Consider the following 12,024-nt stretch of genomic DNA (forward strand, 5'->3'; position numbering starts at 1 on the left):
GGATTTTTTTCCTTGCTTTGGCCCCTTTTCTGTTACAGTCAGCAAGTTAAGTCACTAGGTCTAAGTCCTTGTAGGTTAGGTAATCCTAAGGCTGCAGCACATGTTGCTGTCAGACCTTCAGTGCTGGTCACTGTAAAGTGCTAATAATAATAATAATAATTTATATGAAGATCATACTCTAGCATACTAAAAATCATAAGAATCCATGCAGCACAGGCGGAGTGGCAGTCGATTTTTCAGCAGCTGCTCGGTTGAAATACAAAGAAAATATTTGCGAATTACATAAACTTTTTAAAATACTCACTGCTGCTTTCTCCCCAAAAGGTATTAACTTTCTACTTAATTTATAAGCTGCAGATGAGTTGTATTTTAGTCTCCATACTTCAAAGAGGATTGTTATAACCTGTGGAAGGCGCTACTTGCTTGTTATTGGAAGTGTCCGGAATTAGCCGCATGTTGCATTTTTACACGCTGTTAAATTTTGGCTCATAACTCCTCAGCAGTTGATTGTATCGAAACGAAATTTGTACTGCAGATGCACCATGAGATAGGCTTTAAAACGATTCCTAGAGTTTGTCTTAACTCGTTGTGAGTGCAGTGTTAGAGCGATTTTACTAAAGAGTGTCCGGAATTACCCTCATTTACCTTACTGCTACAACAACAACACTAGCTACCTATACACTTACTACACTACCTACCTGATGAGTTGACACCTTGTCGTTTAATATCCTTATGTACCGTACAGTAAAAATTTTGGCGGTAAAAACTTCGGCGAATAGCTATTATTTCAATCGCCAAAGTTTTTCCGCCAATTTTTTCAACAGAGGGGTTTCGTCACACTTTTTTACTGCCCAAGTTTTTTACTATAGAGGGATTGCACGCATGATGCGTTGTGACGTATTTCGTAAAATGCTTAACAACCGTTGCTTGTCAGACATTTGTGAGGTAAGCGAGTGAAGGCTACAGCCAGTCTCAATGGTTCAGTGTAGAATGGAACATGTTCGCTAGGTTAGTCACTTGTATAAACTAGGATAGCCGTAGTCAAAATTGTACAAAGTGTTAGGGTTCACGACTAATCGACAAAAATTTGATATTACGCTTGTCCAACTTAGTGCTAGTATTTAATGTTTGTTTCGGCCTTATCCTAGCTTTTGACAGAGATTCTCTTATTTGGTAAAGCGTGGTAACGAAATAAGTGCATTCACCCCATAGAAAAGTAAACCTCACAAATGTCAGACTAGCAATGGTTGTTAAGTTTTTTTATAATTCGCGCCACAATACTTTTCGCGTGCAAACCCTCTATACGCTAAACATGTGCACTACACACAAACACACATACGCAAAATAGAGCAAAGCTTTTGGTCATTATATTATATAGTCTATCCCTATGCTGTAAACCAGTTCAAACACCTCTGCAATCATATGAAGAAGTTTGCGGACATCTGCTATACTTTTGTCCATGGCAAAAATGCCAGCTGGAACAGGCATGTCCAATACATTTTGATTGAAAAACCATTAAAAAATTAAATTAATTATCGTGTACCACCTACCTCGAGTCTGTTTAGTAACTTTCGAATTTGATACATGTAGAGAAACTCTCAAATGATACCAAAAGAAGTCCAAATCACGGAAATTTAGGCACGTCAAAATGGCCTAAACCGATCGGGTGTAGCAAATTTCCCATACATTTTGTATTGGGCGTTTCGGGGACTACAATAAAAGGCGTAATAACCCACGACACGTGATAGATACCTCGGATTCTGAACCAGGTTTGGAAAGAGCAGTGAATAGCGATTAAGATGAGCTATAGCAGAAGGAAATCGGAGGAAATTTAAGCGCGTCATTTTAAGGTTGAAAATCACTCACTTTTTCTGTGGCGAATTGAATGGAGGATATTTGGAAGGGAACGCTACAAGGTATTTCGATGTCTTGACAGCCATTAACCTTCACTTCATTAGTGTTACAATGCAACAAAAGCACTGTGAATTAGTTCTGCAGGTTAGTTTGCGAAAATTACAGTGTTCTGTGATTAAATCAAATTATGTCCGTTCCATGTAAAAACCTCTTCATATGACTCAGGTGCTAAGAGTCAACACATTTCAATCCTCCAGGTAAATGACTAGTGTCAAACTAGTAACAGCGATACTATTAATATAACTATTATGTAATGTAGACTTTGTGTTATACTGTATCACGTGCTTGTATATCTGATTAGTGCACTGCTTTATTTTAGTGTGAACACGTGTAGTTGAGGTAATCCGTCTCCTTTGCGTGCAGATCAATTGTCCATTACTGAATTGCTTCGAAACCCTTGGATTGTACTTAGAGCTATCTATCACATTTGTTGCTGCTTCGGACCAGGGATTCAAATGGATAATCTTCAACGCGCTAAAGCTTCAAGACGTGGTGGGTGCTCCTTCGTGGCCAAGCTCCTCTCAAAGGCACAGATGATTACGGAAATCAACGCCGAACCTACACTAGAATCGTTCTCTACTTCAGACAGGGAAGGAATAGACCTCATTCTTAGCCAACTGACCGCGAAGAAATGCCAGCTGGAAGAATTAGACCAAGTAATCGCCTCGGCGATAGCAACGGAACAAGAGCTAGAAGACGAAGTCGCAGACACTGAGATGTACCATTTCGTGCTGAATGAACACATGGCCACTCTACAGAAGTACTCCAGTTCCTCCTCATCACAAGCCAGCAGCATATCAGCCCAGACTCAACATCAGGAATCAAGACTTGACACTACTACCATTACTGATACCCAGCTAGAGAACAATAACCAGGAGTCACTAGAGCACACAGCAACTAATGGAGTGGTGAGTAAATCATTGCCGCACACACATGTTGCATGCAATGTGGGTCAGTCTGTGGGTCAGTTTGTAAGCCGGTTACCCAAGCTAATACTTCCCACATTTGGTGGGGACCCACTCCAATTTCAAACCTTTTGGGACTCCTTTGCAGCAGCGGTCCACAATGATAATAGCTTAACAGGGGTCCAGAAATTTCATTACTTACGGGCACAATTGCTAGGGGATGCATCTAATGTAATTGACAATCTTCCACTCACTGATGCAAACTACCAACACTCTGTGGCTTTGTTGAAAGAGAGGTTTGGGAAGCCCTACAAGTTGGTCAATGCCCATATGGATGCTTTGATGAATCTTCTAAAGCCTGTTAATAATCTGGCCAGCCTACAGGTTTTCCATGACAGATTGGAAAGCCATATGAGAGCACTGCAGTCCTTGGGCAAGTCTTCAGACACCTATTGTGCAATGCTGACTCCCATGGTCCTAGGAAACCTTCCTACAGACCTTAGAAAACAGTTCGCTAGAGACCATAACAGTGGTGAATGGACTATCCAGGATGTCATGGCTTGCATTCTCAAGGAAATTCATGTCCTTGAAGTAGGACAGTACTCTAATGGCTTTACCAAAGACGCGCATTCAACTGCCACATCCTTCCACACCGCAGTGGGAAAACCTGTAGGCCAGCGAGAGAAGAGGGAACCACTATGCACTTATTGTAAGGGCTCACACACAACCAACCAATGCACTGTTGTTAAAGACCACCAACAATGCACGTCTATTGTAAAGGGAGCTGGCCTATGCTTTAACTGCCTGGCACACCACAGAGTGTCACAGTGCACCTCCCGCAGACGTTGCAAGCAGTGCAACCAGAAACATCATACTAGCTTATGCCCTCCCCCCATTGCTCCAGCCAACAGCCCACAGCCACCCTCTGCCCCTGTAGCCAACCATACTCAGTCAGCCCCCCCCCCCCCCCCCCCCTACAAGCACAACAGGTACATTTACCACTGTCACTAGGCCCCAACCTTCATTTGAGTTAGCCCATAGTGTTTGTCTCCTGAAGACTGCTATCGCCACAGTCTCTGCAGGTCCATTTAGTACTGAAGGAAGAATTCTCCATATGAAGGCGCACAACGCTCCTTCATCTCTCAGGACCTCGCAGACAGACTTTGCCTGAAGGCAACGCATACAGAACGGGTATCTTTGTCATCCTTTGGAAACCCAGTATCAGCTGCTAGATTCCTTCAAGTATCCACCATCTTGATACACATACAAGAGCAGAGTCCCATTCCTATCTCAGTTTTGGTGGTACCCAAGCTTGCAGTTCCACTGCAAAACTCCATGCGGATGGAGATAACCAAGTTACATTACTTGAAGGGTCTGCAGCTGGCTCACCCTGTCACAGAGGATGACAATTTTGAGATAACTGTTCTTGTAGGTGCCGATTACTACTGGACATTTGTCCAAGACCAAGTCGTACGTGGCAATGGCCCTACAGCAGTCAAGTCTCATTTAGGTTACTTACTATCTGGTCCCCTACTACAACCATCAGCAGCTGTCAACTTGATTCATGTGAACTTCACAGCTTGTGATGACCTTAGCCTTGACACCTTCTGGAAAGCAGAATCGAGTGGAATCTCCCCAAACACTATGGACAGCGATGACAACTTCCTGAAAGCCTACATGCAATCTAAGATCAAGCGCCAACCTGATGGAGCCTTAACTCTGAAATTTCCTTGGAAAGAGGATCACCCCTCCCTTCCCTCCAATTTCTCTATCTGTGCCAAACGTACTAGATCCTTGGCTCAGAGGTTGGCTAAGACCCCAGAACTCTTGCGTGTGTATGGCCAGATTATCGCTGACCAAGAGTGCAAGGGCTTTATTGAGAGGGTCAACAATTTTAATACCAAGCAAACCCATTACATTCCCCATCGGGCTGTCAGAAAGGACTCGGCCACCACCCCAGTCTGCATAGTGTATGACTGCAGTTGTAAGCAGTCATCCCACCACCCCAGTTTAAATGACTGCCTTCATGTAGGTCCACCCTTTCTTAACCATCTGTGTGCCATACTCTTACGCTTTCGCTTGTACAATTATGGTTTTTCAGCTGATATTGAGAAAGCGTTTCTTCATGTCCAGCTTGACGAGTCTGACAGAGATTACCACCTGCTTTCTCTGGTTATCTAATCCTGAAGACCCTAACAGTGCCTTCCAACCTTACCGTTTTAGGGTTGTTCTCTTGGGGCTAGCTGTTCCCCATTTATGCTTAATGCGGCTATCACCTTCCACTTACAACAGTATCCATCACCTGTATCTGCCAATCTTCTTAGCAGCTTATATGTTGATAATGTAGTCTCAGGCTGTGATAATGAGCAAGAGGCTGTTCAGTACTTTCTAGAGTCTCGCTCCCTGATGAGTTTATTGAAATTCAGCCTCTGTACCTGGACATCAAACAGTTCGTCTCTAAGAGAACTAGCACAACAGCACAGCATTGCTGAGTTGAAAGAGACTGTTAAAGTCCTTGGCTTGTGCTGGAACGTTGAACTTGATGAATTATCTCTCTCCCCCAAGCCTGAGCTTGCCACTTGCACTCCAGTCACGAAGCGTGAAATTCTTCGCTACATCTCCTCAATTTTTGACCCACTTGGTCTGGTCACTCCAGTAACTATAACTGCTAAGTTGCTACTCCAAGAACTATGGCAAGATAATGTATCTTGGGATACGGAGCTGGATAAAACCTACCAGCTCAAGTGGGCTTCCATCACAACAGACATCTTAGTTGCCTCGCTACAACGTTTCCCATGACAATATATCCTTATGCTCCAAATGGCAGACCCCTCTTCTATTGCCTTGCATGTCTTTGCTGACGCCAGTCAAAAGGCATACAGAGCTGTCATCTACATCCAGTGTGGCAATCACTCATCATTGGTAATATCAAAATGTCGTGTGGCTCCACTCAAACAACATTCTCTACCTAGGCTGGAGCTAATGGCTGCAGGTGTAGCAGCTCGTCTAGGTTCCTTTGTAGTGGACTCCCTTAACCTCAGAGCCAACACCTATTATTGGTCTGATAGCCAAATAGTCCTCTGCTGGCTTCAAAGCAAGAAGAAGCTGAAACCTTTCATCGAACACAGGGTGAAAGAGATTCAGGCCACATCATCGTTAAGGCAATACTGCCCAACAGCTTGTAATCCTGCAGATCTTTTGACCCATGGATTGACAACTCAGCAATTTGCAAATTTAACATTATGGAGACATGGCCTTCCATGGCTATCATCTCCTGCTAAGTGGCCCACTTGGAATTCCACAGAAGCCATGCTGATACAAGCTGTCACTGCTGATGACCCTCCGTCATCTGCTGCTGTCCATAATATAGCCATATTGTCACCTGCGAATGGCATACACAACCTCACTGATCCTTCAGCTTACAGCAACTACACTAAGTTGCTAGACATAACTGCCTATGTTCTCCGCTTTGCCCATAACACCAGGCAAAAGCTATTCAAGCTGACAGGACCATTGACCCCCACTGAATTATCCATTGCTAATCTTCGATGGGTCGGTAATGTGCAGCACAGGTCTTTCCCAGAAGAACTAAGCAGTCTACAGTCACCTGATCGCTCCTCACGACTACCACTGGTGAGGCAGCTCCAACTTTATTTGGATCACACTGGCCTGATCCGTTGCGGTGGTAGAATCCACAATGCGTCACTCTCAGAATCAGCTAAGTTTCCCTACCTTCTACCACAAAAGGACCCATTCACCTCTCTCCTCATCTGGCACATTCATAAACAACAATACCATGCTGGGGTAAGCATGACACTGACATCCCTTCGTCAGATGTATTGGGTGCCATGTGCAAGGCAAAGGATCAGATCCTTGCTGAGGAATTGTGTGACCTGCAGGAAACTAGCTGGTCAACCATACACTGCACCAGATCCCCCACCACTTGTTAAGGCCCGTGTACAACAGTCTTTGCCCTTTGAGGTCACTGGTATTGACTTCACAGGTGCACTGTACTTGAGAGGTAATGGAGGAGAAACTAAAGTGTACATCTGCCTATTCACGTGTGCTGTGAGTCGTGCAGTACACTTGGAGATTGTAACGGATCTCACTGTAGAGTGCTTTCTGCAGGCCTTTAGACGGTTTAGTGCTAGACAATCCCTACCGCGTCTTGTCCTCTCTGACAATGCTTCAACATTTTTGTCAGCTGCTGAGGAATTGAAATCCTTATTCTCCTCACCCTCACTTACTAATGCCTTAGCTAAGACTGGGGTAGAATGGAAGTTCATTCCCAAGAGAGCCCCCTGGTTCGGGGGATTCTGGGAGAGGTTAATTGGGTTGACCAAACTTGTCTTGAAGAAGGTCCTGGGAAGAGCATTTACAACACTTAACAGCCTGCAAACACTAATTGTAGAAATAGGGGGTATTCTTAACAACTGGCCTCTCACTACTGTTCCCACAGACATCAATGACCCTGACCCCATCACTCCCGCCCACCTACTGTATGGTAGGAAAGTTGTTTGTGTGCCCTACCATGTGACTCCTGAGTATGACTACAGTGATCCTGATTTTGGAGACAACGACATTCAAACAAGAGCCAAGAAACAAGGAGCATTGTTACAGCACTTTTGGACCAGATGGAGGCAAGAATATTTAACTGGGCTTCGAGAGTTTCACCAAACAAGTGGCTCCAATATTCAAACAGTAAAGCCAGGAGCTATTGCCTTAGTGCATGACGATACTCCTCGTCTCAATTGGCGTCTCGCAGTAGTGGAGGATACCATTCCAGGAGCAGATGGTCTAATCAGAGCAGCAAATATTAGAACATCCACTGGCAGGACAAATCAGCCGATAACCAAGTTATATCCGCTGGAAATCACTACTGCAGAATCTGATACTTTATGCAAACAGAATTCCTCACCTAAGGAAAACCCATCAAACAGTGATGCCCAAAGCTCCACAGTGGAACAAACAGATGATAATTCTATGCCTGAGAGAATTCGACCTGTTCGTCAAGCAGCTCTAAGAGGAAGACAGCAAGTTAAAGAGTGGACCAAAACATTATGTGGCCCCCCGGAGGATGTCATAAACTAGTAACAGCGATACTATTAATATAACTATTATGTAATGTAGACTTTGTGTTATACTGTATCACATGCTTGTATATCTAATTAGTGCACTGCTTTATTTTAGTGTGAACACGTGTAGTTGAGGTAATCCGTCTCCTTCGCGTGCAGATCGATTGTCCATTACTGAATCGCTTCGAAACCCTTGGATTGTACTTAGAACTATCTATCGCAACTAGTGACCCACATACAAGAGCAACAACAACCTTGCCTGGTGAAATGCTTACATGTGAAAGTTAAGGTACATAGAACTAGACTAAGTTACGAATCCAAGCTGTACGGTTCTTTGCATACTACCAGAGGATCAAGCTGATACCTGGACTGTGTGTTCAGTAATTTTAGTGTCAAAATTTCTGGCTAAACAGATTTAGCCTTCTGTGTGTGATCCCAAGTATAAGCACACATTACAGTATGTGTGTGGGTATACATGCATGCATGCACATGCAGACGCAAATATGCACAAAGAAATCTCCAGCAGTTGCAGCTATTGCTGCCTAGCGAACACACCAAATATCACATCACACATGTACACTGGACACACACTTATACTCTATATAGTGCACATACACACACACACAGAAACCTACTAATTGAGTTGGATGAATGCACAGTAGTTCTGCATGGGAGATGTATGAATCCTATAGTGCATACATAGAATGTTTGTTGGCAGGTCAAGTGCTGAGACTATGCTAATTAGCCTTTATAAATGGTTCTAATAGAACATACACAACACAGTACACATTACACATAGTGAAATTTGGCACTCTAAATGCAAGGGTGTATAGTCAAGGGTTTCTGAAGGCTCGGAAGCCTCCCTTTTCCATGAACAGAATGTTTTAAAGTTAAAAGTTATACCAAACGTACAGCTGTGGAGCACTGCAGTAGCTATACTTGTACACTGGTGCTGCACTGCACTACTCGTGAGGATCACATACCACTAACGATGAATCAAGCATTTCTTCAATAGGTTATTAGGTATATCAATATAATCAATTGTGTACATGATTCCTGGTGTAAATGGAAAAAGATTCACATAAAACTATTTACAAGGCAGCAGTTGCAGAAAACTTGAGTGTTCATACAATATATGCATCAAATTAGCACAAACTGTTGAATAGTTTATGTATTTACATTATGAATGTTTGTATGCATGTGGATGTCTTATTATATTAGAATACAAGAGTAAAGACATCTGGATTTACTTTGACCATCAACAGTGAAAGGAGCAAGAACTTAACAACTTTTTATATTTGGACGAAAGTTTCGCTAAACAATAAAGTCACTCAGACGTGGAGGAAGCAGGAATACTAAACATTAAAATTGATTGGCCATCAGTAGCTACGTATCTGGAAGAGGAAGAATAATAGTTCTATTTAGGCCTAGAACTGCATAGATACCAGTATGTACGTTTCAACTAGGAAGATGCATACACACTAACTTTAATGTAACCACCTAGGGCTCAGTTTTCGTGTGCATTTACAGGTGCTCCCAGGAGATCACCCCAAACCTTCCCCCAAGATAATACACTTCAAATCTGAATTCCCATCCCTTTCCAGAAACTCTTGACTATGCTCCTGACATGTGCATTTGGTGACAGTGGCAGCAGAGGGGAGTATAGAGAGATTGGAGTAAGGGGAGAGGGGTAAGGGGTAGTGTCCTCCAATATTACCTTGCATGACATCATGAGTCTATGACATTATTAAATACTGGCATGATTTTTGAATTGGTAGTTATATAATTATTAAATAGATAGCTATGTATGTCTGATAGTCAAATTACTTGACAATATTTTTCTTTTTGTAAGTGTCACCAACTTCAATTTCAAGGCACCTACTTTTCAACAATTTCAGGCCCTCCTATAAGAGGTATGCTGTGCTAAGTGTCCATTGCATACTGTTGTAATCACTAGTACAAACTTAAACAAGTACGTACTACTCCAGCCTCTATATGAGTGTCAGTTCAACTTAATATTTAAGCCTAGTTTCACGCCCAGACCTAGCTACCTCCCTCCCACAACTTTTTCACATTCCTCAGCCTCTACACGTGATCAAAGCGGCGGTCAAGCATCTTCCCTGACATACCTTTCATGGAAGTTTTGCTAGCTCGAACTGTTAAGATGAATTAGAAACTCGATGGCGCAATGTTAGCGCCGTTAAGTGTGTAAACCCTGGTGAGGCTTCTGGACATGCAGAGAAGAAAAGGAAGCGGTCTGACTTTACGAGGGGCTAGCTACAGATTTGAATAGATTCATTTTGTCCTAGTTCGACTCAGTTGACGTAATTTAATGTTCTAGGCTCTGACTACCTCACATATCAACTGAACCTGATCAGGTAGGTAGAGTAGCTAGCTAGCTAGCTTGTGTGTGCTTTGATCATGAATGTGCTGTGACGCCTTGTAACCATTTGTTTGTTTTTGTAGTGATCAGTGACAAGGCACTTGGATTGGTTGCTTGGTTGATGAAATTGCAATCATTTGAAGATATTGCAGTATAAAACGGGCCTTCAGATTTCATAGTAAGGTTAATGGTTGTACATGCATGTGATTACAAAACAATTATATCCACAGATGATTATTAAAGTAACAGTAGTGCATTTCACTTTCTGTCCATGAGTGAAGTTGATGATTGAGAATCAATATAGCTAAAAAAAAAAACAGTGAGCATACAAATTCTAAAGACTATCATTGCTTGCTGTTTATTGTAGGAATTAGGTTGAAGTGGATGGATGTTCGAGTCATTGGACGGCAGCACCTCTGACCTTGGTACGTGACATGATTATATTTTCAAGTATGAATTGTTGTTTATACATGTAGGGAGCATCCTTTGGTAGAAACCTATAGCAAGATGATACATGTATATTATGGTGGTCTGTGCAGAAATTTATGTGCTTGTTTAGTCTGTGATATTATGACAAGAAGATTTTTAGTTTCTAACATCCACCACTATTATCTGCAAGGAATATGGGGTGAGCGTTTTGAGCTACATGTTTGGTTTAGTGTGTGTTACTACATTCTCTTGCAGATGATCACTATAGACAATTCTGTGTAGTGAAAGCTAAAGTGACATCCTACTACTACTAACTCTTGGTGATAATAACATTTTTATGTGTGGTATGATTCAGAGATTAATATTCATTGAACAATAACCATAATGTAATGGAAAGAATTTAATTAGCTAGAGTGGAATTTCATTATAGGGACTGTGAATACATTTGTGGATGCATAAAATGGCTGCACTTCATGTGTGGTTTGTAGCTGTAACTAAAAGGTTTTCAAAGCAGTGGACAAATTGAAAATGTTCAGTGTGCAAAATAGGAAATTCTTTTGAAAATTGAGTTCATTTCCAAACAGTTTGCAAACTGAAACTGGCAGTGTGCAAATGTGTAAACCCTTGTGTTTATGTACATGCACAAAGCAGTTTCCAATCTGCACACTGACTCTGTTCTTGCTGTGATACAAGGAAGAACATTATTAAGATCGAGATACTCTAATAGAGCAGTCAAAACTATTCTAACAGAACATTCACAGTGAATATATATATATTATGAACTATTGATAGGATCCAGACTTAAAGGAAACTAAGCATATACATACACTGTGAAAAAAGAGGGATATAAGATGGCATTTCCAGTGGCTTATTGAATACAAAAAAGCTTGATGTAATCTGTATTATACTAACAATCTCATGTAAGGCTTTAGTTAATGTGTTAAACGTACTGAAACCATATATGTGATGGTATAGTGTGGGAATTATACTAGATATAAGCTATTTCAGGTCGCTAATGTGGTAAATAAACTGAAACCATATATGTAATAGTATAGTATTCATTATACTAAAGTATAACATCGAGTATAATACAGGGTTTATATTAAAGCTTAAACCCCAGTGCGTGGGAGTATCAAAGCGCCGCACTGGGTTATAACTACCATACAGCTAGACAGAGCGGCGCTGCTACTGTATGATATATTAGTTATCACCCAGTGATAACTAACTTATCACCCTGTTGCGGAGCTACTCAGTCTCTTTCGTGACATCATTATAGATGATGTGAAGATGTTCAGAACTATCAGGACTGTGGACGACT

The 12,024-nt window shown here is 41.9% G+C and overlaps 2 protein-coding genes and 1 long non-coding RNA gene across 3 annotated transcripts; all 3 read left to right on the forward strand.

Annotated features, from left to right (window-relative positions):
• The first annotated feature begins 2,369 nt into the window (after positions 1 to 2,369).
• LOC136263903 (uncharacterized) lies at positions 2,370 to 5,618 on the forward strand. The gene is made up of 4 exons (XM_066058525.1): positions 2,370 to 3,528; positions 4,039 to 4,847; positions 4,921 to 5,043; positions 5,112 to 5,618. Exons 1-4 carry the CDS (start codon positions 2,370 to 2,372, stop codon positions 5,616 to 5,618), a joined length of 2,598 nt encoding a protein of 865 aa, XP_065914597.1.
• A 21-nt stretch (positions 5,619 to 5,639) lies between these two features.
• LOC136263904 (uncharacterized) lies at positions 5,640 to 7,910 on the forward strand. Its single transcript, XM_066058526.1, has one exon. The coding sequence runs from the start codon at positions 5,640 to 5,642 to the stop codon at positions 7,908 to 7,910; it is 2,271 nt and encodes a 756-aa protein (XP_065914598.1).
• Positions 7,911 to 10,592: 2,682 nt separating this feature from the next.
• Positions 10,593 to 11,075, forward strand: LOC136264615 (uncharacterized). The gene is made up of 3 exons (XR_010705246.1): positions 10,593 to 10,702; positions 10,754 to 10,905; positions 10,962 to 11,075. It is a non-coding gene; the product is annotated as an uncharacterized lncRNA (long non-coding RNA).
• Positions 11,076 to 12,024: the final 949 nt, after the last annotated feature.

The sequence above is a fragment of the Dysidea avara genome, chromosome 8 (assembly GCF_963678975.1).
Source record: "Dysidea avara chromosome 8, odDysAvar1.4, whole genome shotgun sequence".
NCBI lineage: Eukaryota > Metazoa > Porifera > Demospongiae > Dictyoceratida > Dysideidae > Dysidea > Dysidea avara.